Raw genomic sequence first — 25,745 nt, 5'->3', positions numbered from 1 at the left:
TGTATTTAATGTGTCAAAGCACAGTGGGGTGATGGCACGTCTTCATGTCCTCTTTAGTCGGTGGGTGGAAAAAGTGATCCGGCTGTCCCCAACATTGGTGCGTCTAGAGGACTGGTGCTGAAAGATGGTGTGCTGAAAAATAAGAAACAATTGATGAACTGAAGGACAATAGAGCTGTATTAGTCATTTGTGTCTGACATGTTAACATTAATGCCGTCTTAAACATCACATGGCATTCTCATGGAGACACGATCCATGCTGTAATTCCTGCATCCAGGAGGGAGATCGATGCCACGTCCCAGCGTTGATGCAGTGTGACTCCAATACTCACCACCTGCGTTGCCAGTTTTCCCCATTTACAAAACCAGCTTATGTATGGGTTAAAGTTTACATGAGGGACCTAACGCTCTGTTGTCAAGATTACTTTTTATAGAGATTATCGAGATTTTTGTACATAAGTTTCAGGCCCCGTTTTGTGTGCATGCAGCTTTAATAAAAGAGCCCTGGAGAGTAAGAGCATTGTGAACATTGAATCTACCACCTAAAGTCTTTAATCAGAAGCAATTTTTACTGACCTGATGTGTTCCTCTCAAACTCCAGTGATCTGAAACTTTGACAAGAGTCTCTGTTTTAACTCACCTGAGTCACATAATCAGGTCATCAGCAGGACTCTGGGTAACTTGACTGCCAGCTGAGGAGGTAATTCAGCCATTTGATTCAGGTGTGCTGGACCAGAGACGTCTAAAAGCTGCAGGACCTTTACCCCTGTGTCTTAGGTCATCTGTCATATCAGCCTCAGACATCTCTTTCTCAGTTTAGTAATCTTGATCAACGTCCTCAGAACGTCCTGAACCATAAACAGAGACTATCCACTATTGTGTCTTTATGATAAAGCCTCTTTCCAACACTGTTTTCAAACACAAAAGGGTATTTTGAAACGCTATGAAGTATGGCTGAAACAATTTCAGACTGTTTTAATTCACTTTCTAACCTGTAAAAAAATAAACATCCTGTCTCTATGAATTGATTCAAGCTCCTCCTTTCTCACAAAGCAAAGTGTCTCTGAGGTGGAAACAGAGTCTAGTTCATGCCGTCTTCAGGGAGGAGTCCAGTCTCTCTGAGAACAGCATTGACGGCAGACGTGAGGCGGCTGCTGTAGCTCAGCAGTCTGCCGTCATAAATCAGCTGCTGCGGCTTCACATCAATTTGTCCTCGAGGTCTGCCGAAACAAAGAGACATTGGCTACGTTTACATGCACAAACTTTCACTATCAGGTTGAAAATTTATTTAAATTAAAAAAAAAATAGTAATCGGATTGTACCGTTTATATGGGCACACAATTAATCCGATCATAATGTGCGTTTATATGCATCTGGCTTTATTTAGAATAAAACCACTCTGACATGGGCAGTTATCAAACTCACCCGAAATAAAAAATAAAATAAACTAATAATAACTTTCGTCTTTGCTAAACAACCATTAAAATAGCAAACAAAGCAGTATTATACGAGTTCACTTGTCTTATGAGAGCCCAGGCTGGACTTGCACCAGCTTCTAATTACGCTTTGAAACATTAAAACCGCTAAAAGTCATTATTTATTCGCTAACATTTAAACAGAGGTTTATGGGGAGCACCATCAGCTTTGCTTCCCGACGAATTTCCGCCACTCAACCAGGAAATGTTTACATCGGGCACACATGCGCACTCAGGTCAGATGCCACATTCGGAATAACTTGATACTGACAAGCACTTATTTGCATGTTGATTGGATTATCAATTGGCATAAACCAGCCATCTCATTCAGAATACAATTTTATTCCGATTGAGCTTAATCCGATCACCATATTCCGATTGGCTTGTTTACGTGATGCATTTTATTCCAATCAGCCCTTTATTCCCATTACTTTTGTCCATGTAAATGTAGCTATTGTGGGACTTAAGCCTTCTCCTGTGCAGGAAATGGGATCAGTACAAATCTAAGTAGAGCTAGATTGATTGATGGTCTGAAAGGATATTTACAATGATGTTGATTGCATTGTTACATGTGTGATACCTTAATGTAAAACACCAATTACACGGATGCTTTTAGCTGCAATTTTTACAAGATAAGAGCTTTTATAGGAAGATGTGCATTTTATTTCAACCCTGACAAACCCTCAAGGCTGTGAAACAGAAATACTGTATATACAGCGTTGTTAACAACTTTGAGAATTTGGCCTCAACCACGCGGGAGTGACGAGAACACGTCAATAGCGCAAAGGATTTTTAACCACAGTGAAATCATTTCTATAGGTTGGATTTTGCGCTGAGAGATCTTTGGTCAAAGGAACGGGGACTGTACGGCTGCAGGCTGCTTTCAGCAGGCAGCTCTGTGAAAGCAGCCCCCCCCCCCCCCCAGCTCTGGTGGATGGATGGACACTTCAGAAGCTAAACTTAACAGCATCAGTGTAAACATCTGGAGTCGTGTAGTTTAGGGCCTTGACTGTTAGCTGTTTGACTATAGTCGCATAAAAACGCAAGACTGCATCTTAAAAATCACACTTCTTAGGGAATATTTGAGTACAAGCTCAACCAAACAGACATTAGCTTGGATCTTGTGCCTGGGTGAGTAGAAAAGATAATCCCTGGCCATGTTGCTGCAGTAACCATCTTACTCAGTGGTCCCCAATCCTGGTCCTCGAGGGCCAGTGTCCCTGCAGGTGTCCCTGATCCAACACACCTGACTTACTTCCCCAGTGTGCTGTGAAGTTCTCCAGAGTCCTCCCAATGACCTCATTATTTGACTCAGGTGTGTTGAAGCAGAGTGACAAATAAAAGTTGCAGGACACCGGCCCTCGAGGACCAGGATTGGGGACCACTGATCTTACTGAAGAACAAAGTTTTTTTTAACACATTCCCTTGTTGGGTAAATGCTTACAGGTTGTAGATGTTAATTCTACAGTTTATAGCTTTTACCTTGTCAGAAACTTGAAGTCTTCAGTTTGGTTTAGCTCTGCTGAAAACCTTCAGTACTGAAACGTGTGCGAGGTGTGGTTGTGCTGCCGGATTACGCCAGGTGTACCGTGTTAAGTTTACCTAACGTGGTATATTCGGGCCATCTTCCTGTCAACCCAGGCGCAGACCTTCTGTGACTTCAACACGCCGTGAACAGTTACAGCGAACACAGAACGAGGGTTGGTGATGATCTTGAAGTTGTTAAATGCAGGTTTAGGCTTGACAGGTTCACTGTACAGGTGAGTCAGGATGTTCACCCCGGTTACATTCTGCCACTGCTCTAGTGGCGGTAGCGTAACGGGGGCGGGAGGGGGCAGCGTAAATTCACTGGGGAAGTAGTTGTTCTCAAACTGGTAACAGCCGTCGGCACCGTAGTCCTTCTCCAGAAGAGGCAGCAGCTCCAACCAGCTGTAGAGAAGACGAGTGAATGAGTAAGACACTTTAAAGTGAGGTGAACAGTATAGGCACCAATTACATCTGAGCTAGCAAATCTAGTGGTCTGAACTCAATGTTGAAATGAAAATGATCTCAGGAAGACCAACAAATTTGGCTTTTTGGGAGTCCCATTAAGACGACCAGCAAAGCCTTGAAGGCTGATAGAAATTTCACAGTCTGACGAAAATCTCCTTTTTATTGAATTTGGTACCCGATGCTGGCCTTGGAGGCTGGTTTCTCTCTCCATTAAATACACCCTCCTATGAATCACTGCCTTCATTGATTATGTTATGCTTGTGTATGTTGCTTTTTTGTGCTGAGGTTTTTTTTAAACCTGTATTATCCTTCTGTCCCCCCAACCATCTCAATATATTAATTTTCTATACTCTGTAAAAGGCAGCAAGGCCTCAGTTAAGCTGTCACCCATATCCCGTCTTTCTCTTGATGGGTTACACTGAAACGTAATTTCCCCACACGGGAGACAAAGAAATTCAATCCAAATCAAATTTGAGACTCCAGTTTTACTTAGGACTCAAGTGCCTATTTTTTTTTTTACTTGACTTGGACTCGTGTTCTGAAACTCGAGTCTCAGTAAAATTTTTTGATCTGATGCAATGAGGAGTGAAAGGGGGGCAGTCCGTGAGCTACGGAAAGCAGCTGCTGCATGCTTTACTGTGAAAGGATGAGCTGATTATTAGCCAGTGTGGATTTAGGAAACGGTTTTCCAATAATATAAATGTTCTCCATCTCAGAGCGAGGCAAAGACAATCCTCCTAACCAGATTTATATGTAATGAAAGGAGACAATATGAAGACGTGGATAAACATCTGTTAATACGACATAAGCATCTTGTGGACCCCATGTAATAAAAAAATTACTCTCCTACGTCTGCTCTTTATGTGGTGCATCTGCACAGGATAACTAAGGCCTGAGATTTTGGTGACATTTACAGACATTTCCCAGATATGATGTTAACGCACTGCATGTTGCAAAACCGGTGTCGCCAATTCTGTTTTATAAGCTACTTTGGCCTTGTAAATTTTGAGCTGTGGGTTTCATTTTGTTGGGATTGTCTTTGAACGTGAAGCCGCTTATTTGGGCTTATATTCTTCCCCCCCCCCCCCAACAGGAGCCGTTTTCCTAGTTATCGTGCCGTCCAACAAGAGCCATTAAGAGACCTGCTTGTGCTGCTGCTGCATTCCAGACGGCGTGAGCTAAAATATCGGTCCACATAGACAAATACGGTCCCCCATTTCCAACAATTTTACCAACAGGAAAAGTCGCAGTGAGTAGAAACTCCTGATGTTTTCCTCCTTCCCTGCTCACTGGAAGCTTCAGCGTCCTTAGTGCAAAACATCCACCATTAATCTTCTGTGAAAGCCCAAACCATCTCAGCACATCCATGTCTCCAAAGCACTGAACCTGAGCTCCCAGCCATCATCCCCATTGCTCACAGCTGAAGAAAACTGGAAGATCCACCTCCCGTCTTTTTGTTAGTGTAACCGTTTCCAAACCATGCATGATGGCAACTCTTATCTTGTGAATCTTTCCTCTTTACTGAAGCAACTATTCTTTTGAACTTTATACTCATCTCCATCCACTACATCAACACTCCCTGCTTCGCTGGATGGATCGACCCTTGTTCACATGGCTAAGAAACCAATTTTCCAATCACTTGTTTAGTTGGACCCAGTGTTCCTACTGCCACATTAACACTTCTAACAAGTATGTTCTACTGCTTTACTAAATGTAAAAATTACGCTTCTCTGACCTGTTTTTAATCTAAATGGCTCCTGACTTCTCCCTACTCACCTTCGTACAGTTACTGAATATATTCACTTCCACATTGTAGCATTTCCTCATTACTTTTAATTTCTGCTGCACAATAACCTCTAACGTGTGTAGCTATAGGATGTTAATATGTGTAGACATTTTTTTAGATTGTTCTCTTCTACAGCTCATCACCGGTTTCTGTATGTTGTGCTGCTGCTGACCAATAATGTCCCAGTTCTGGGCACAATAAAGTACATCTACCCTATTAATTTATAAGTTTCTAAGACTTTGCAAATATACTTCCACAACATAGAATGTGGTATTGAATAGTGTTTAAAGTATCTTATCAAGTTTAAAATTATCGAATTGTGTCGAATTTTTTCTTCTTGTCCATCCATCTGATCTGATTCTATCTATATAATCTGATTGAATTTGACTTTGTATGTGAATTGAGATGACATGAATCATGAATTGGAGCTATAGTAAATAAAAATTTATTGAATTATTGTGGCTCAAATGGAGTCAGAATGAAAGCTTCAGCCAATTTGCAAGTCCTGCCACAGCTTCTCACTAGTACTTAAATTTGGACTTTGACTAGGCCGTTCTAACGGATATCTCTGACTGTATGTTCTGGGTGGTTGTCCTGCTGGATGGTGAACCCCCACCCCAGTCCCTAGCCTCTGTTAGAGGCTCATTTCTCCTTCACCTCACCATCATGAAATACTTTGCTGTTCTCTCAAGGGGTATGCATACCTTTGCAAGGCAGTGTACATGTTTACACTTCATGAATGTGACCCATCCAGTTCAGTGTTCTTGCCTTTTCTCACTCATTACTCATCTTTTAGTGTGGAGCCTGTAGCGGGTTATGTCGCTGTGAAAAGTCAATTCTGCAGTACCTGTAGACTGACAGGGGCAGGATGAGCTCATCAGGGTCGTGCAGGGCCAAGTATCTGGACCGGTACATGTATCTGTAGAGGCAGTCATTGAGAGCAGGGATCTGACCGAAGTAGTGGATGTCACCAGGATCTTCTGTAGGCAAAGCTTTTCGAGACACATTCAGGTACTTCGACAAAGACCAAGGAATCACCTCCACTAAACCTGAAGACACAAAGAGACAGCCAGCTTCTTTTAATTTACACTCAACTTTTAACCTTATTTCCACTGGTTTGTTATAAGACAAAATGACCAGATCTAAATGTTCTCAGTATTGTTGAGCCTCTGAAATGTGGATGTGTTATGTATCTGACAATAACTCATTTCAATTTGAGAGCCAAATATCTCCAATCGTTGGCTACAAAAGTTTTAAAACCACCGCTACTATTGCTAATTCAGCATAAACACATTCAAACAGATATCAAACTGATCCAAAGGAACATTCCATCACCACAACTTCCAGCAAATAGCCAGTGTTCATGGGTGCAACTTCTGAGAAGCCTTCTTTCATAGCTATGCTGATGATACTCGGATTTATATATAATCTGTGTATTGTATGCATGTGTTGCTCAAATAAGACCATAGAGAGATCATAATCTTTAATGTAGATAAGAGAAAAATATTCTTATCTAAAGGTTTTTAAATGTGCTTCATAAATAAATCTTATTTGGTAAGAAGTTTTAAAACTTTGCACTGGAGCTGAACTGAAAAACCTTAGAGGTTAACAGAGTTTATTAATTTGGCATCAAGTGGACTTGTTACCAGATAGAATTTTGTACTGCTTGTTAAAAATACACCCAACAATTGTTCCAATCAAGAAATTTCTCTTACGGGAAAGAATCTGGTAAAATTAATCATGAATTTTTGTTTTTCCCCAAACAATCTTTCATTAAAAATGTGACAAAGTATTATTTACTAACTTTTATAGTGATTCCTCCATCCTTGGCCTCTTAAATTAGCTTTGAAAGTTTTTTGTTTTTTTTTTTTAGTACAGAAAAATGTGACACATGTTAAGCATGTTTAGTAATATAGACACAGATATGAGTTTCCTGAACCTTTGCCTGAGTAGTAGTCCAGGACGCGTTGTGCATCGGCGCTGCAGTTCGTCTTGTAGACCACGACTCTGTTCACTCCCAGAAACTGAAGCATCTCCAAACTCTGCACCAGCTGCAACACAGAGCACACATTTAGACTGAAAGCATAAGCATGAAATCACAAAGTTAATATCCTAACAGCTGACACAGAAGAGAAGGCCATCAGAGAATTTCTATTGGTAATGAATAGTGAGAGTCTTGCCTCTTATCTCTTCGGTATTTAATCCCAGAACTTCTTAATTTGAACGTTTGTTGCCACATATCCTCTTAAAAGATAATTATGATGCGCTGTTACCTGCAGGATGTTGGTGTAGTTATACATGGTGGAGAAACAGCTGGTGAAGTTGTAAGGAAAGATGTTCAGCGTTCTTTGATTCTCAACCTCCAAAAACACAAGGTCAGATTCATCTAACCCACAGACAGAAAGCAGAGGGATGTTTTAATATCTCTTTAACTGATTTTGTTAAAATAACTAATGAGACGACCCCAAATGGGTACCTTTACACAATGCTTTGTCTCCCTCAGGTTCATTTGTCACTTGCCTGTGGAATGTTGCGTCATATGACATGTTTCTTAAACCATCCTTCTCAGCAGATTATACACTCTTCTTTGACCATAATCAACTCGAGTCCTTCAGAACTGAATCTGAACAAACCACTGACCGCCGAGTAATTCAATCTACCATTTCCTCTTGCTGTGTGTTTTGGGTAATTTTGCTGTTGCAAGACTCATGACCCACAACTGAGGACAAGTCTTCTGACACTAAGCAGCACATTTCTATCCAGAACGCCTTGATAGTTTTGTGATTTCACTGAACCCACACCAGGACTGAGACACCCAGTGCCACATGCAGCAAAGCAGCTCAAGAACAGAACTGAGCCTCCTCACATTTTGCAGTAGAGACACGGTCCTTTTCTAGGTTTGCTTTATTGTTGCATGGAGCTGATGTACCTTTCCAAAAAGCTCCAGTTTTGCCTCAACTGTCCAAAAGAAAAACGTCACAGAAGTTTACAATCTGCATAGTGGCAAATTCCATTCTTGCCTTTTTATGATTTGGTTTCAACGGTGGCGTTTTATTTCAATGACCACTGTATGAATTTCTTTGATTAACAGAGGGGTGCCAACAACACCACCACCACTTTAGCATACTGGGAAAAAAAATAAAATCCCTCCCAGCACTGAGTAGATTCTGAGACATACGGATTCATGCACTCTTACTGCATGAATCCGTATGCGTTTCGTTTGTGCCGTCACTGAGTCAAGATTTGCAAACCTGGACACACCTAGAACTTGCGCTGATTCAGCACTGTGTACTACTTTGCCACATATTGGTTCAATGCTAACGTGACAGCCTGTGTCACATCTTGAACAAACCGCCCAGGTTTATGCAATACATGAAATGTAGTCAGAGTGGCGCTATGTCACTTATTTGCATACTACTTAAGATAATATATACTTTATTGATCTCACAATGGAGAAATTCACGTGTCACATCGGCTCAATCAAAAGAAGGTGCCAATAGGAGGAAGAGGTGCATGAGGTATATACAGTGCGTCCCCATCTATACTGTGGATCTGGTTCAGGGGGTGGAAGGTGTTGTCCATGATGGATGTGAACTTGGACAACACCCTCCTCTCAGCTACTTCCTCCACCGAGTCCAGAGTCCAGCCCAGGACAGAAGTGGCCTTCCTCACCAGCTTATTCTCATCGCATGGGACAGGAAGGATGGATGTAATTTAGGATAGATAATGTAGGGATTTATCTAATTATTTTTGCAACGTAATCAGGAATTCTGTTTATCACAAATGAAAGAATTGTCGCTTCATGCTTGCTCAGTATGAGGGACTGCTACAAATCCTTTGAATCATTTTAATCTACTTATGCTAGTACATTAAAAATAATGACTGTTTCCCTATGATAGACTGGCGACATGTCCATGGTGTACCCCGCCTCTCACCCATTGACAGCCTTCAGCAGTTATGCTCCCTGACTTTGGTGACTACTCCCATTAGACATCTGAAACAACCTTTTCTTCAGATTCATTCTTTAAAAAAAAAGTGACCTGTCCAGGACAGTACATTGTCTGTCCAGTCCATTTCAAAAATAATTCTGGAAATAAGCAGTGACTGTTTGCTATTCAGCAAACTGTACAGTAGAAGCAACAGTTTGCTCAACGTTTCAGTGCAGTGAGTTGAGAATCAAACATCATCAGGCCTTAAAAACCTCAGCAAAGCCCTTCAGTACCTGTGTTGTTGGTTCCTGCTGAGGTGATGGCCACATGCGTCGGTGTCTCACAGCCTGAAGGGAGCGGACAGAAGATGTCTGCTGTCCCGTAAGGAAAGCCAAAGTGGTCCCAGTGGATTTCTATGACAGCTTTGGAGACGTAAAGCTTCTCCTGACAGCGGAGGTTGCACTGAAGGGCAAGTTTCTCCTCCCGAAACATTATAGAAATAACGAGGACCTGTCAAATAAATTTTTTCAAAATATGCAGTGAGACTTCATTATATCCGATTGTAAATACACTTCAGCTCAAAAAGAAAAATCTTTATACTTGGACCACTCAGATTACTCTGAATATAAAAGCTAGAAATACGTTTTAAAAAAGGAGCAATAAGTAAGATTCACTGTAAAAATCAACCTAAATCATTCTTATTTGTCACCTGGAATGGAAGTAACATTCCCCATTAACATAAAGACACCTTACAGTTTCCACTGCATGCATACCCAGCGAGTTACTGCACCGGAGAAATCTAAAGGTCAGAGCACCCTAGCATCCCTAATATGCAAATAGTTAAAGGAGCATTAAGTAAGAAATTTACTGTAAAGTCAACCTAAATCATTCTCGTTTCTTACCCAGGATGGAACAAACATTCACTATAAACAGTCGGTCCTCTCCATCAATGTCTTAGTCAAGTTTTTCTCCTTTCAAATCTAAAGGTACGGTCCAGAACTACTTCGGTTCAGTGTAGCCTGCTTTTACTTCCTGGTTTCTGAGCCAATCATATGAGAGTTCCCACGGCTCCCAGCAAAGAACGCAGCATTTGGTATTGTATCTTGGCAAAAGAGCAGCAGCCTGCAGACATGGAAGTCAGTAAGAGAAGCAGACCAGAACAGAATACAACCTGTCCTGAGTAAATGGTGGGTCTCCATGAAAGGCTCTGTCTATGTGTTGTTCCAATTTTAACCACTAGGTGCCGTTACTTATTGTTCCTTTAAATAACCCCCTGCAGTTAGGATTTCTGGAGTAAATAACTTCTCATTCACACATTCCCTTTCATCCATGCGCTCTCTGTTACATCACAAATAAAGCCAGTCTAGTCAATGGGGCATTTCCCAATAGCATGATAGAGAACGCTCCTCTGTTGTCCGTCAGAAAAATGGACCGAGTCCATTTGTCGCAGATGACGGAGCTAAATGCCAATTGTTGGGGCCGGGTGATTGACTGGGACTGGCACTTCTGCTCTGCCCTGCATTATGATGGGGGAGGGGGGTTGGGGGGGGGGGGGGCTAAAGTAAGGAGGGCAGAGTGTGGGAGAGGTAGCACCTCAGGGTTTGTGGAGTGGGCTCTGATTGGTTAGCCGGGGGGTTAGGACCAGAGTATGGACCGGGTAGGTTGTGGCTGGATACCCCTCTGGGGTGCCGGTGTCTGGACCTGGGAATATAGGATGTGGGGTGAGTGTGAGTACTGCGTCCCTCTTGTTTGTTTTTTGTAGGAGTGTTTCCATGTGGGGGGCACTAGGGTGGGAACGAGTGACTGTACATGGTTTACTGTTTGTCCATTTGTCAGGTTGGGTTTGTACTGCCCCCTCTCCCAGGACATCGCAGGTCTCCACTAAGTGTGGAGACCTTTCCTTGTGTTGGTCCCTCTTGGGCACTTTTGCTCTGGGGTCCCTTCAGGCATCTAGGGTTCTGGTTCCCCTAGCATCTGCCTCATTGCTCTGGGGGTCTTTGGCTCCTCACAACCACTATTGAACATTTTCCTCATGGATAAACCTCATAGACACAAGTTCACTCTCACAAACACCTACAGGTGCTTGGATTCACTTCTATACAGAAAACCCCTGTTATCTTGAGCTGTCACTTTATACATATTATATTATATTCTTCAGTGTTGGTATCAAGGTATTGGTTGTTTCAACCTGTAATACTTTATCAGCTGGTTTTGCTGTTCTTTTTATATCTCTCTTTGCAGGTGTAGAAGCAGACTCAGAGGATGTTATATTGCTTCTCCCTTTTCTCTCCTCTCTTTTTTAGCATGTTGTCTCATCTTTCTCTCCCCCCCCCCCCCTTCTACCTTGCCATTTCAGTGTCCATTTAACTTGTGGTATTTGCTACATGTGCAACCAGTTTATTGCTGCATACCGTTCTGAATCATATCCCTGCTTCAGTAGGTTTGTGTTGCTTCTGTCACGCTTGTTAGTTTGACGTGATGTCATGGCGATGCTAATCAACAGATATAATCTACTTCTAAACCCTTTGTCGTCGCTTTATACCAGTGCTTGGTGAATTGTCATTTTACGCAGATACAGTGGCTTTCCCATGGTTAAGATAAAGTTGATCAAAAGAAGGGGCTTAATGTTTGAGAAGTGTGGGAACTTTTGGCGTAGGGTCAATGGTGCATGAAAGATATGCTGGCATGCCCATAATGCACCCTTTGAAAGGAACCGGCTGCTTCCTTCCAAGCATGCATGTTACCCATGGTTCCTGGCTGTTAGTCACTGACGCCTTCAACTGAATCACAGTTGAAGGCGCCAGTGACTAATTTTCATGCCATCCTACCAGGATGACTAACCTGAGAACTTAACAGGACAAAGAGACACCCCAGTAACCCGAACAAGGAACCCAAAACCTCCCTACCCCAGACCAGACTGCACCCACCTCCCCCTTCTCCCCACTCAGCCCAAATGTCCCTTTCCTGGATTTCACCAACAATAAGAAGGAGTTTTCCAAGATTGGCTTACAGCTGACATCTTCTCCTCACAACCACCCTGATAGCCAACCTCCTAATCCATCACCGCCACATATCAAGGAACGTGTCTGCGCTCAGGATCTTCAGATCACTTCACTGTGATACAGACGTGACAATTTCCAGAAGAAGATTGTAAAAATATCTTATTGTAGATGCTAGAAAAAACAAACCTAAAAGGATAACAAAGAGGAATAAACCTGCCACAGAGATATTAACCATTAAGTCAAACTGGGTTTATTAAACATTAGACCTCTGTCAGGAAAATCCCTTTTAATTAATGATTTTGTTACGGACAATAGTCTTAATGTCATGTTTTTAAACAGAAACATGGTTATATGAATTTAATGAAGCACCTTTTCTGAAAGAGTCGACTCCTCCAAACTACAATTTTCTTTGTGAGAGCAGACAGCAAAGGAAAGATTGAAGAGTGGCAACTTTGTTTAATGATTCACTAAACTTAATAAAAATAATAAAATGATTGACTCTTGAATATTTGGCTCTCCAGGTAAAGAGCCTGGTACAAACTATGTTCTTGAATGTCCAAATCTAACTTTTTAAATGATCTTAGTGACCTCCTGTCTGCAATGCGTTGATTATGACTGTTTCATTATTGTGGGAGACTTCAACTTTCATATTGACAACTCTGCAGACAGAAGTGCAAAAGAACTGTGACACACTTAGAAACTTTGGTTTAACTCAACATGTTAAACAGCAAACGCACAAACAGGGACATATTTTAGACTTGATCATCACTAAAGGTCTAAAGATTTCTAAGGTCAATGTAACTGATGTTGCCCTCTCTCAGAGGTCACGGATTAGCGGACCAGGGTCCGGATCCAGACCTAACCCGATCTAAAACATTGTAAATTACCGCATGTTGTCCGACGACGTCTAATTTCACTTGCGCTGCTTCTCCTGTTAATATGGTAAAGCCCTCTGGAGCGTCCGGCACCAGGCTGCATGTGATGCAAATTAGCCAATGAGCTGCGTGTTGCTGCTGCTAGCTACATTTAGACACAGCAGGCAAACCCGTGGCAAGCCGAGCGGTGGGAAAGAAGGAGAAGACGAAGAGGAAAAAAAAGAGCAGAGAAAGAGTGGACTGCTGGAAGAAGCCCAGTGAACAGGTGAAAGAAAAGTGAAATGTCTCATTTGTTCCGAGATAGTCGCTCTCATCAAAAGCAGCAACATTAAGCGGCACTACGATATGAAGCGCAGCACATTTTCCCAAACATATCCGCTTGCTTCAGTCATACGTACGGAGAAAATAGCCGATTTAAAAAAGGCACAATATGAGTGAGCACCTTGATGTGATTGAGAATGGCTTTGTCGCCATTCAAACCCAGGTTTAAAATCCTAAAGCCTACTTCTCTCAATAAGCCATAAAAAAAGGAAAGAAAAAAAAAAACGGTCAGTTCAGGTGTTTTATAAAAGATGTGAACGTCAGGAAATTGTCAATATACCAAACTGTGAACGATTGTTCTCCATCTCAAAAAGCACTTTAGATTTTAAAATGGAAAATGTTCTATTTTTATGATTTTTTTTTTATTTAAAAAAAGTATTTTATTTCAGTGTTAAATGCTGTTTAACATAACAGATTATAATGAAAAATGTCTCCGGACCTTTACTGGTTGTTGATTTTCTTTATTCGGACCCCGCTGATTTTTAATTAGTGACCCCTGACCTTGCTGGTCACCTTCCTGTTACCTTTGAAAGCATAATTTCCTGTGACTCATTTAGCCAAAGGGACACCTTTAAGGAAAATTCCACAGAAACTTATCTAAGCTTAATGTTCTTATCACCCCGGTTCTGAAGTCCTCACTAAGACTAAGAACGTAGAGAACATGGACCCGGTTCTGAAGTCCTTCCACTAAGACCAAGAACGTAGAGAACATGGACCCGGTTCTGAAGTCCTCACTAAGACTAAGAACGTAGAGAACATGGACCCGGTTCTGAAGTCCTCACTAAGACTAAGAACGTAGAGAACATGGACCCGGTTCTGAAGTCCTCACTAAGACTAAGAACGTAGAGAACATGGACCCGGTTCTGAAGTCCTTCCACTAAGACTAAGAACGTAGAGAACATGGACCCGGTTCTGAAGTCCTCACTAAGACTAAGAACGTAGAGAACATGGACCCGGTTCTGAAGTCCTCACTAAGACTAAGAACGTAGAGAACATGGACCCGGTTCTGAAGTCCTCACTAAGACTAAGAACGTAGAGAACATGGACCCGGTTCTGAAGTCCTTCCACTAAGACTAAGAACGTAGAGAACATGGACCCGGTTCTGAAGTCCTCACTAAGACTAAGAATGTAGAGAACATGGACCCGGTTCTAAAGTCCTTCCATGGCTCCCTGGATCTCAGAGAATAGACTTTAAAATCCTTCTGTTAGTCTATAAATCCCTGAATTAGCACCTAAATACATCACAGACTTGTTATCAGGGCATCAACCCTCCAGACCACTCAGGTCTTCTGGCTCCAGCCTGCTCTGCAGAACCAGAACCAGAACCAGAACCAGACATGGAGAAGCAGCATTTAGTTCCTATGCTCCACTGATCTGGAACAAACTCCCAGAAAACTGTAAAAGTGCTGAAAGCCTGAGTTCCTTTAAATCAAAAAGGTTAAAAACCTTTTTAATTTAAAGGCCTTAATTTAAAAGCCTTTGACTGTCAATGTTGAAGTTTGTAGTCCAACTTGTCTCATACTGTATCAGACCTGCTGCTACTGTTCCAATGAAATTTGCTTTCCTCTGTAATGTTTTCCCTCTGACTCATTTTTTTGTTCATGTCCAGCCCTTTGAATTGTCTTGCTAATGAAAAAGCGCTTTCCTACCTTCTTTTGTGCCGTTCGATGCTCCAGAAAAGCAGACACCAGCAGTGTTTTTGAGCCATTGACTCTCAGCAGATGGGCTGGTGGTCCTTTCACAACTGCAAGAGTTAAAATAAATAAATTGTACTTCAAACTGAAGTTTACCTTTTTTAATAACAGCTAAGATAAAAAGCTTAGGTTAGTGGAAACAAATGTGAAGCTGGAGGTAATCGGGTCCACATGCAGACCAGTGATTGGTATATTAGTTGTTTATGTGCAGGGAGAGATGCAGGGTCAGGTGTGTCTCACTTTACCCATGATGCCTCCATCTATGCGCTCTGGTGCATGTCGTAGACGAGCACATCAGATCATTCACGGAGCATGGGAGGAACCTGGGTGTAGTTTTGGACTTATTTTTGACAACCAAATAAAATCTGTTACTAGACGAGCTAAATTTACTGGTCTCTAAACAAAATTAAATCTGACTGCTGCTGCTGCTAGAGTCCTGCCCAACACCAGAAAACTGGATTATATCAGAAGAAGTTCTTGAATCTCTGGCTTTCCATTTGTCAAAGGATATTACAATTCAAGTGGTCTTTGGGTTCAAAATGTATTTCAGAACGCATGTAGACCCCTCAGGTCTTCGTTTGTACTGACTCAGCGTTCCCAGGACCAGAACTATACAAGGAGCTTCTACGCTCTCAGCTCCGGAACAAACACCCTGAAGACCTGAGATGTGCAGAAACCGTTGGTTCTTTTAAACTGGGACAGAAAACATTATTGCTAACTATAGATTTTGCTGAAATAATCTGATTAATGTTTGAAACATGGCTTCTAATTTTCTTTCTGGATTTCCTTCGGTGTCTTGGGAGGTTTTTTGGATTGCCTGGGGCTTGAATGGTGCTACAAGTTCGATTAAAACCGGTTCTCAGCACATGGGGAAGCTTTTGGGAGTATCTGACAGAGTAAGCCGCTGCTGAGAAAAAAAAATAAAACCTGACCTGCATCTCCTGAAGTCTTGTTGTGAGGCACAGCGGGCTGGACGGATGGCTGCAAGATGTATGACAGAACCCGGAGCTGCAACATCCCGTCTGCCCTGCAGAGCAACGAAGACAAAGCATTCTGACACATGAGCGTTATGAACCGGTACAGGTCAGCGATTAATGATTCCCTGGATATACATCTTCAAAAAAAAGGAGGAAATGGAGGTCATTTTCCAGCTCTGTGTGCAAATCTTAAACAAGTAATAAAACAGGTATTAAATAAAGTGAATAATTGTGATAAATCATCCAGAACACCAAGCATCATAAACAAGTAAATGGACTGAACTTATATAGTGATTTTCCAGTCATGCTGACCACACACCGATACGCAGACCGGTAGGCGATGTGGGGTTAGGGGGCCTTGCCCATCGACGTGTGACAGGGGGGAAGCTGGAATCAAACCCACAACCTTCCAATTGCAAGACGACTACTTAACCAACAGTCGCTCCTTGTTCTGTTAACAAAACCTGTTTTAAATTCCAAAGTTAATCAGCCAATTTATTTACACAATACAAGCGAGGAGGAAGCGGTTAATAGTTTCGTCTCAGAAACATGCGTATCACACAGAAGCGTTCTGCTTGAGTCGCTTTCAAAGGACAGACGCTGCTGGCAGAACCAGATCCTGTCGGCTTCACCTGTAAGGAAACAAAACTGAAAGCTGCATCCAACAAAAACACCGTAAGCCCTGTTAAGTGTCAGGATGCACCAGAAAATCACAACTACACCTCCATCTTCATGTGTGAGGATGTCTTTTCCATTTTTCTCATTTGAAATAAATCCAAAAGTCAGACAGGAAAGACTCACATTTGATGTTTTTCTACCTGTAGCCTGATGGTTGGCCGAACCAGTCGAGCAGGAGGATAAAAGAGAGAATACAATGAAAGACACCAGCAATTATCTTTAGATAAAACAAATATTACTGCCAACAAATCTGGCAAGAGTTAAAGGGTTATTTCCAAACGATCTGCATCATTCCAGCAAATTCTCCCCGCTGTCCGAAAGCAAAATGCTCAGAAAAACAAGGGGGGGGGGGGTGTCTGCATGGTTCTGTGTGCCAGGAGGAAAAGTTTAAGCTTAATCAAAAGAAGGGATTTAATATGTTTGAGAAGCATCTTAAATGCTCTTTAAAATGTTAGATTGTCAGAAATGTTTAAATGGAGCTCGTTGTGGAGGCCTGCAGAGATTCTGTTCTGTCAGGCCTCAGGGTCGAGAGAGATTACAAAAATACTTTGTATGGATTTGTTTTCTGCTTTGTGCAACTATTTAGAGAACGGCAATCTTTATTTGTTGCTTTTATTAGATTTACCTTGATGTGGAGTTTTGCCTTCACCTCCAGCACTGTCAAGCTGAAAAGGAGATTTCCTCCTTGCTGAAACATTAATGTCTTTGTTTATACAATTTGCTTCAGTAAATCATTTTAAAAGTGCACAGAAACTCTGCGTTTTTGACAGGTTTGCCTCAACACACAAACAGAGTCATGGTTTGCTCTCATCCACTGGAGACTCCTTCATTTTCACACACATATGCCACCATAGATGAACATTTCCACCCACCTGAAGATCAAGAGCAGCAGCGAAACGCAGAGGATGACAAAGACCGCACTGGACACTGGCCTCAGCTTCTTCAGGACGGGCCGTTCTGGAACATGGGTCATTGTGAGGATGAGGGATCAACACTGAAAGAGCGAGCGCAGAGACCCTGCTCCTGCTGGGTTCTTGCTCTGTCCGTGTTTGGGGTTTGGGCTGCAGGTGTTCTGTGGGTGTGGCTGGATTGCAACAAATTAGGATCACCTGGTTCCTGTGTTCTCCAGGATCAAAGCTCAGTCTGCTCAGGTCCAGGGAGGGAAGCAGGTTGATTCCTGCTGTTAAAAAGGAGAAGAAGAAGAGGCCAGTGGTTTCTCTGTACCAGTAGCCTTTAGTCCACAAGCACCAGCCACGAGTTTCTTCTTGGAGGGCAAAGGAAATGCTCTCATTGGCTCCGATAGTCAGAGGTCAGAAAATGTCTTAGATTGACCATTTATTCTGTTCTGGGATGTTTTAGATGGTTTTAGAAATAAGCAGCAGGTGGATCTGTGCAGACTGCAGTGAGATTAGTGTTGGTGATAAAAGCCTTGAGGACTGGGGTGAACTCAAAAAGGTTAAGCAATTTGTAACATATTGTCACAGCAGCTTCCACCAAACCTCGTCGTCCAGAAAATGTACCTTTGACTGTCCTGATCTGGGAAGAACGCCATCTGAGTTTATCAGGGAGGAATCGTTCCTGAGCAGGTAGCTGGAGCATTGAAGAGAGGTTGTATTTCATAATTTAGTTTTTATTAAAATTCCTTATTTTGAAAAACCCAACACAAACAATCACGAGACAGAAGGAGATGCGGGAGACATTGATGCATCAAGTAAAACAAAGTTTAAGTCCTGAAAGATAAATCGCCAGAGCAAATGCTCAAAGCTGTCCGTGCTTGACCTTTCAGTGAGAAAAACAGTTGGCAAACTGAGAACAGAATATCTGTTGGCTTTACTGTAAACTGTATGAAAGTAGTGATCCATGCTTTGTTTTCAGAAAACATGGGAGGAGAAAGTGTAAACATTTTATGCTTTTAGCACACATCAAATAAAGTTATTCTGCTCATTCTTGCATCTTTACATTGAGGCACGTTGCTCTTGCATTGAATAATATTCACACTTAAATAAATACATTCAGAAGTCACAGTTTCAATTATAAAAGTTGGTAAAAAGCATCAATGAAACAAACTGTTTTAATAGTTCTGTTAATGCTGAGGGTTTTGATTTAATTCCTAATAATTGTGTGAGGACAAAATGAGCTTGTCCAGAGCTTCTTTGAGACCTTTAAAGTGCGTACATTGCAGAAAGACGCTGAGTCTAGCTCAGGCTGTCCTCAGGAAGCAGCCCAGTGTCTCTGAGCACAACGTCCACAGCAGGAGCCAGGTGGGCGCTGTAGCTCAGCAGTCTGCCGTCATAAATCAGCTGCTCAGGCTTCCACTCGGTTTGTCCCCGAGGTCTGCAACAGAAAGGGGGAAAACTGCTGTAGCTTTAATGCAGCCTACTTGATTTAATAACAGCAAGTTAAAGCTATAGTTGCTAATCCTGTTCAGAAACACTTTTTGTCATACTGGGTGAAATGGTCCTTCCATCCTGAAAGTAGTCAATACATTATTTAATCAGAAAAAGGAGGTTAAAAATCGTTGTGGGAGCTGCAGGCCTGTTAAATCTCTGAGTTCGGTCCAACTGACAGGGATTGGTCAGAGTTTTGTTCCTCCTCTCACCCCCTCTGTCCCTCAAGAACCAGGGAAATAATCTTATCTACTGGTTCTCCCACATCATTCTGACACGCTCATGTGACGCCAGTGTGCGCGCTCGTTCCTTCTTTAGTCTCTGCTTGCTGGCTGCGCATGTGCTCTTCTAGTGTTTATGTATCTGGTTAGCTTAGCAGCTAGGTTAGCGGTTAGCTTAGCAGTTAGCCGTTCATTCTAGCTCCGCTGCTCTCACCGTAGACTTTGAACATGGCTGAGAGTCGCAAAAAGCAAACGGCGTTCATGTATGGACACACAATCTTTGCTCTGCTCTCCCCCGCCCAAAAGAAAAAGCAAAAACATCAAGGGGAAACTTGATTGTCCTGTAAGAGTTTCCTGCGAAAACGTTAACTCTTTGGTACCTCCTTAGAAACCCCTTGTGTTTGCCAAACCAAACTCGGCCTGTTCTACTGTCGTCATTTGTCATCATTAGTCAGGGTTTTTTGAGTGTGTGTGTAGGCCTATTTTGAATGGATGTTGAATTGGGCGTGATGAGACGTGTGATGGATGGTTGTGTGAAGATGTGAAATGCATGTGATAAGCTATTAATATTGCATGTTTGGCTTTAAGCATTAACAGTTGCTTCCTTCATAATGCAGCGTAAACTTGCTGTGTGTAAGCAGGCACACACACACACACATGCATTTAGATAACGGCTGACTTGCAACTTCTAGAACTATAAAACTGTTTAAGTATAGCAATAAATAGAATAAATGACGGCAAGATTATCTATAACATACAAAGGTTTGTGTATGTTTGTCTAAGTGTTGTTTAGGGGTATTTTGTGTAAATGTTTCATCTATGTTGTAAAGGTGGTTTACTGACAATTGTCTGACTTTTGCCTGTGCTGTCACAGTATGTTTTTATAATAATGTTGATAAGCATTATCAGACCTCTCAACTTTTATCAAAAGTTAGGAGTGAGATTATGCTAATTTGGGGGCGGGGCTTGTTTGGGGGCGGGGCTAACCGGACCCTGGAAGAGCCGGTGGAGTCAACTCCATCTCATTTTTATCCCACCAGACAATGAAGTAGACATGTATTACTTGTGTTAAAAAGAGAAAGAGACGTATTAATACTTTATTGTTCAGTTAATGGATTAAAACATAAATAATACACAATTGTTCAAATAATACTGAATAAAATTAAGTAGATTTTAATTATTGACCGAATTATTATACTGTTACACATTCATCTATGGGTTGTTTATCATTGTAAATCTATAACCTGATTGGTGAATCAGGCTGAGTTTCATCAAGCCTTTATGGTCAACATTTTCCCCTCAGCAGCAGCACTGAAGCACACAGAGGTTCGCGCTGCGTCTTTACGCACGATCCAGCTGCTGATGTCTCCCTCTTTTCAGCTCAATGCATTTCTAGACTGTTACAGTTTATAACATTCTCATCACCTTTCACAGCGACAGGTTTCTCAGTCAGTCGCCGCGCTGACCAGTCAAATCTCTATTGCTCTCGTCAGTGCGCTCTGGGCGCACTGACGCCCAGAAAGCACCTGCTCCGAGAGAAAGGAGGGGGAGAGGAGCAAGCGCGGAGGCACAGAAATACGGTGCATGTAGTTAAAAAATGCAGAATTAATAAAAACGAAACTTATAAACTGACCAAGTGGCGTTTTAAACTGCATCTGGTTAGCAGAACTGTTTTATGATCAGCGTGCAGCCATGACTGGTTCTGAATGGACCGGTCATCTCGCAGCAGCTCCGCCCCCTCCCCTCCTCCTGTGTACGCGGTACAGGACTTTACCGGCTCGCTTTCACCACTGTTAAGACTAAAATTATTCATAACTCTGATTACTCTTCCTGCTGCTCTGTTAACATGAACTGCAGCAGGAATTACTGATGGCCACAAGCTGTGAAAGAAGCCGAAACAGCTCAGCAGAAGGCGGAGTTTTGTCGTCCGCAGCCCAGACAGGCCACAAATGCCATGTGTTGCGTGTGAGCGTGTGAAGTTAGTGAAATGCGTGTGTCACACGGTCAATGCGTGAGAGTTGAGAGCTATGGCATTATTAACGTAATAACATAATGGATCAACGTGAAAGTATTATAGTAAACAAGGGTCATAACATTTTTAGCTGTCCACACTGCTTGATTTCTCAGTATTCACAAAAGTCCGGACTGAAGTTGATGTTGGCAAATTGCCTTTAAGATTCTGCATTGGATTATTCAAAATTTTTAGGAATGCTGGGGTGTCAGTGGAACTGTGGAACTCGATTGTAAGGTTTATTAAAAGGAATCCTCATTCATAAGCCTTCGTCATTATTAGGAGTATTTCTGGGAAAAGGAAAGAAAAAAAAAGGAAAATTTTGAATGATGTTTGTGTATTATGTGATAATGATGTTTTAAGATCTATGATCATCAGACTTATGGTATATTTAAGGTAACATATACTTGAGTTAATGGTGTAGACAATGAAAGTGTGAATATTATTGAACTTAGCGGTTATGCAAAGACTTTGAAAGTGGTTAAGTTGTTTTTTGATTATACGATGCAGACTGTGCCTCTCCACCCCTAAATCTAATCACTGACACAAGGCCAGGAGCTGCAGAGCTCTGGGAGCAGACAGCAGAGAGGAGAGGAGAGCAGCAGGAAAATGCACACATGGGCGACCTTAGATAAAACAGGGTCCAACACATTTGAAATCTATCTAATCACTATGAGTCAACAAAGCACAAAATTTAAAGCATATGGGAAATCTGAATAATTAACAATAATTTAAAACAGAGGAAACTGAAAAGGAGTCTTGTGATCAAAAGGTAATTGGTTAAGCAGATGAGAACATTTTATTAGTTCTCTTTTGGTTGTTCATCATTGGGACTGGTTATTAAAATACACAGTTTGATATGAGCGACCATTGAAATAATAGCAGCATCAACAAGGTTAATAAGGTCTAATTTAAACAGAATTAGAGACGTCAAAGAACAGATTGTGATAATTGTCATCCTTAGTAAAAACAATAAAATAAAATAACTTAAACTGAGAAGTAAAATGGTGAATTAATTATTTTGCCATTGGGAAACCTCTGAGAATTTATGTGATAACACCCAAAATTACAAAATAACTTCATAAAATTTGTTAATTTTGATCCAGAGGAAGTAATAAATAAAAGATAACAAAGGATAACTTACAGAATCAACTCATTAATCTCCAAATGGTGGATCTGTTGAAAGGGTTGCACACGCTAAAATGGCACTGAAAGAGGAATGCCTAATGAAGCGGCTGACTGGTGATGGTATAACCTGAGGTTTGTCAATGCGGAGAACCAGAACAAAATCTTCCTCAGCGGGAATCCTGCATGGATTCTAGAGCACTGGCTCAGCGCCTGCTCAGACATGGAGCAGCGAAGGACGCTCAGGCCGACAGGAAACACAGCTGAGCATAGGAAGCGGTCTCCACATCCGATGACAATGACCAGGAAAGAGAGCTGCAGAAGCTCGGGCAACTGAAGGTCCACCAGAAGGATTAGTGAAATCCACTTAATTCAATTAATTCTAAAAGTAAAGTAAAACAAATATTGAGAACGGCAACGAGTTACTATAATGTAATAAAATTACATAAGTGGCTAAAATCAAAATGTCAAGTCAAATTATTAACAGAAATTCCTGTTCATCAGTTAAGTTATTCTTTTGAAAGTAAACCAGCAGAGCGTTCTCCCATGAAAAAATAATGAATTACCTCATGCACTGTTAATTAGGAAATAGGCATTTTTAAGAAGAGGATAGCAGGTTTTGAGGATTAAAGAACAAATTAAGTGTCACATTATGATTGAAAGACACTAGTTAATTGGGAAACTTTAATAACTTTTATGTATTTGAAAACAGATTTATTCTGCAAGAATGGCTACACTATGCAAACACTAGAATAAGATTAGAGTCATAAAATAAAATTATTTGATTTTGAGAAATTTTAAGAAATAGTTTGGAAAAGTTAATTTATTTATTTATTTAAACTCTAAACAAGACATGTTATTTTTATTAACCTCTCTGCCATTATATTCACATTCTTGAAGTGAATTGGAAATATTTACGCTAGTATCAGCAGATCACAAGTCTGTTCAGTTTGGTCATTATTTTATTTCTGTAATTGAAACCTTGGGTAAAAGTAATTCGATCTGTGACAGTTTTTATAATCATAAAAACAAATCATATTGTAAGCTGGTACATGGTGGATGTGGAAATGCTTCATTTGAAAATTGAGATCCTCACCGGGTAAACAGACTCAGCCACATTATAAGAGAGTAAATGATCGGATCAAATGGAGTAATGACAGGACCAGGTTTTGATTGCATGCTTTGCGTTAAAAACTCAACCTGATTAAAAGCACTGACTGTTCTGCCTTCAGTCCTGTTTTTCAGAAGTTGGGATTCTGGCCAGTTCTGGCCACCCTTTTCTGATGGAGGACACAGAGAAACATCACTAGAACAAGGGTAAAGTGAGCATGGAGAAACAGTGTGATGACTTATAAAGTGAAAATAAGACTGAGATCAACCTCTGATTAAAGCAATCAAATTTTCAAGTGACTTGAATAGATCTCATTGGCAAAACATTGGCAAAAGTTCAGCATAATAGTATTTCACATAAACATAACATTCTCCAAGGCCACATGGATGCTTGTGATCATTCCGGTAAGACATAGCAAAGCTAACATTATAACTTAAAGCTAGGTGCTACCTTTGGGGAAAGTAATAAGTAACGTCTTTTAGGAACTGCAACAAGCAATGTTAAACAAGTGCTGAAACAAATAAAATTAGGTATTTTAAATAGGGTTAATTTTATTCAAAACTGAAAGAGTAACATTATTAAAGAGAAGCGAAGATTAGCCTGAATTACCTCAAACTTGGAAAGGGCCTTAAGTGTCAGTGTGACATTCCTATTAACTCCACCATAACTCTTACTCAAAAGCCAGAAAAGTTTCTAGAGATGGGTGCGTTTACCTCTCTATAAAAACTGTAGGAAAAGAAAAAGACGATTTATACGCTATTTCATAAATAATGTTGAAACAGCCCCGCCTCTCGCCCGGTGAACGCTGGAGATGGGCACCAGCAACCCCCGCAACCCCATGAGTGGTTAAGCGGGTCAGAAAACAGATGGATGGGATGGATGTTGAAACAGAAAACGAGGGAAGAAGGTGGATGTTGACGCTGCCATCATTAAAGGGCTGGAAATGCCGGGTTGTGACGAAGGAAAAACAACATAGCTCTCTGTTTCGTTTGGCCTGAGTGCAGTGCTCACCAGAGCAGCCTGTGGCCCTTTATTAGCAGATTGCACCCACCTGTGTAAATCTCCGCCCACAACAGGAAGTCAACAAGAACATCAACAATAATATTCAACACCCCCACTTGTTCTTATGTTGACATAATACATTTACATTTCAGTGCTTTACATTTACATACCAAAAACAAAACATGCAAATTTGTCCATTCTCATTTTAGTTACAGGCTTTGTTAAAATATCAGCCACCATTTCTGTTGTTGGACAGTAAGAGAGAGTTATTTTTCCATCACTTAGTGCTGATCGAATGAAGTGATATCGAATGTCAATGTGTTTACATCTTTGGCGATGGACCGGACTTTTAGAAAGAGCAATTGCACCTTGATTGTCCTCATAAACAGTCACAGGTGCATATTCACATCCAAAGTCCATTCCATTCATTAGATTCACAAGATAAATACTTTCCTGTGCAGCAGCAGCCAAAGCAATATATTCAGCTTCACATGTAGATAAAGAAACTGTGGACTGCTTTTTAGACTTCCAGGAAATAATAGGTCCAGTTTCAGATAGACTAAAACAGTAACCCGTCATACTTCGTCTGTCCTCCTGGTCTCCTGCCCAGTCTGCATCACAGTATGCCACAAGTTTAAGGGTTATGTCATTTTTCTTGAAGCATAATTCTTGATTTAGTGTACATTTCAGATACCTCAATACATGCTTTGCTGCAACCCAATGTTGTTCTTTTGGTTCAGACAAATATTGTGACAACTTACTGACAATAAAACTCAAGTCTGGCCTAGTGCTCATCATTACATAGATCAAACTCCCCACTACTTCACGATACTTTTTATGATCAGCAGATTGACCTTCACTGTCAAACTTCATTTTATTTTCACATGGGGTTGACCTTGGCTTGCAGTTAGTCATGTCAAACCTCTCCAAGAGTTTCATAATGTATCTCTTCTGGTTCATTTTTACTTGACCGTGGTTCTGTGTAAAATCAATTCCTAGAAAATGGTTAAGTTTTCCAAGATCTTTAATTTTAAACTTAGCAGCCAACATTTTCTTCACACACTTGAGTATTTGATTATTACTAGCTGCAATAAGAAGATCATCAACCCAAATAATCAAAATCACTCTCTCATGTTCATTTTCTTTACTGTAAACACAAT

At 41.2% G+C, this 25,745-nt stretch overlaps 2 protein-coding genes across 5 annotated transcripts in view; both read right to left on the bottom strand.

The window, feature by feature from the left end:
* Positions 1 to 17,826, bottom strand: LOC118556318. Of its 3 annotated transcripts, XR_004929414.1 has the most exons (11): positions 17,601 to 17,820; positions 16,006 to 16,100; positions 15,029 to 15,123; positions 9,475 to 9,691; positions 7,526 to 7,638; positions 7,192 to 7,303; positions 6,100 to 6,301; positions 3,077 to 3,403; positions 992 to 1,219; positions 640 to 907; positions 1 to 117 (listed from the first exon to the last, which is right to left on the bottom strand). XR_004929414.1 is itself a non-coding variant. In XM_036131555.1 (9 exons), the coding sequence occupies exons 1-9, from the start codon at positions 17,699 to 17,701 to the stop codon at positions 54 to 56; spliced, it is 1,326 nt and encodes a 441-aa protein (XP_035987448.1). In that variant the 5' UTR covers positions 17,702 to 17,826; the 3' UTR covers positions 39 to 53. The 3 variants fall into 3 exon arrangements, 2 of the variants coding, with proteins under 2 accessions (XP_035987448.1, XP_035987447.1); XM_036131555.1 differs by lacking the exons at positions 640 to 907; positions 992 to 1,219 and having other exon boundaries at positions 39 to 117; positions 17,601 to 17,826; XM_036131554.1 differs by lacking the exons at positions 1 to 117; positions 640 to 907 and having other exon boundaries at positions 947 to 1,219.
* Positions 17,827 to 18,390: 564 nt separating this feature from the next.
* Positions 18,391 to 25,745, bottom strand: part of LOC118560516 — a 41,125-nt gene continuing 33,770 nt past the window's right edge. For both annotated transcript variants that reach the window (XM_036131553.1, XM_036131552.1), the window contains one exon: positions 18,391 to 19,062. In XM_036131553.1, the coding sequence (XP_035987446.1) occupies positions 18,924 to 19,062 (139 nt within the window). In that variant the 3' untranslated portion in view covers positions 18,391 to 18,923. The remainder of the gene's footprint in view (positions 19,063 to 25,745) is intronic.

Source organism: Fundulus heteroclitus, unplaced genomic scaffold (assembly GCF_011125445.2).
Source record: "Fundulus heteroclitus isolate FHET01 unplaced genomic scaffold, MU-UCD_Fhet_4.1 scaffold_44, whole genome shotgun sequence".
Classification (NCBI taxonomy): Eukaryota; Metazoa; Chordata; class Actinopteri; order Cyprinodontiformes; family Fundulidae; genus Fundulus; species Fundulus heteroclitus.
The sequence above is the reverse complement of the archived record's forward strand: the minus strand, read 5'-3'. Positions and strand labels throughout refer to the sequence as shown.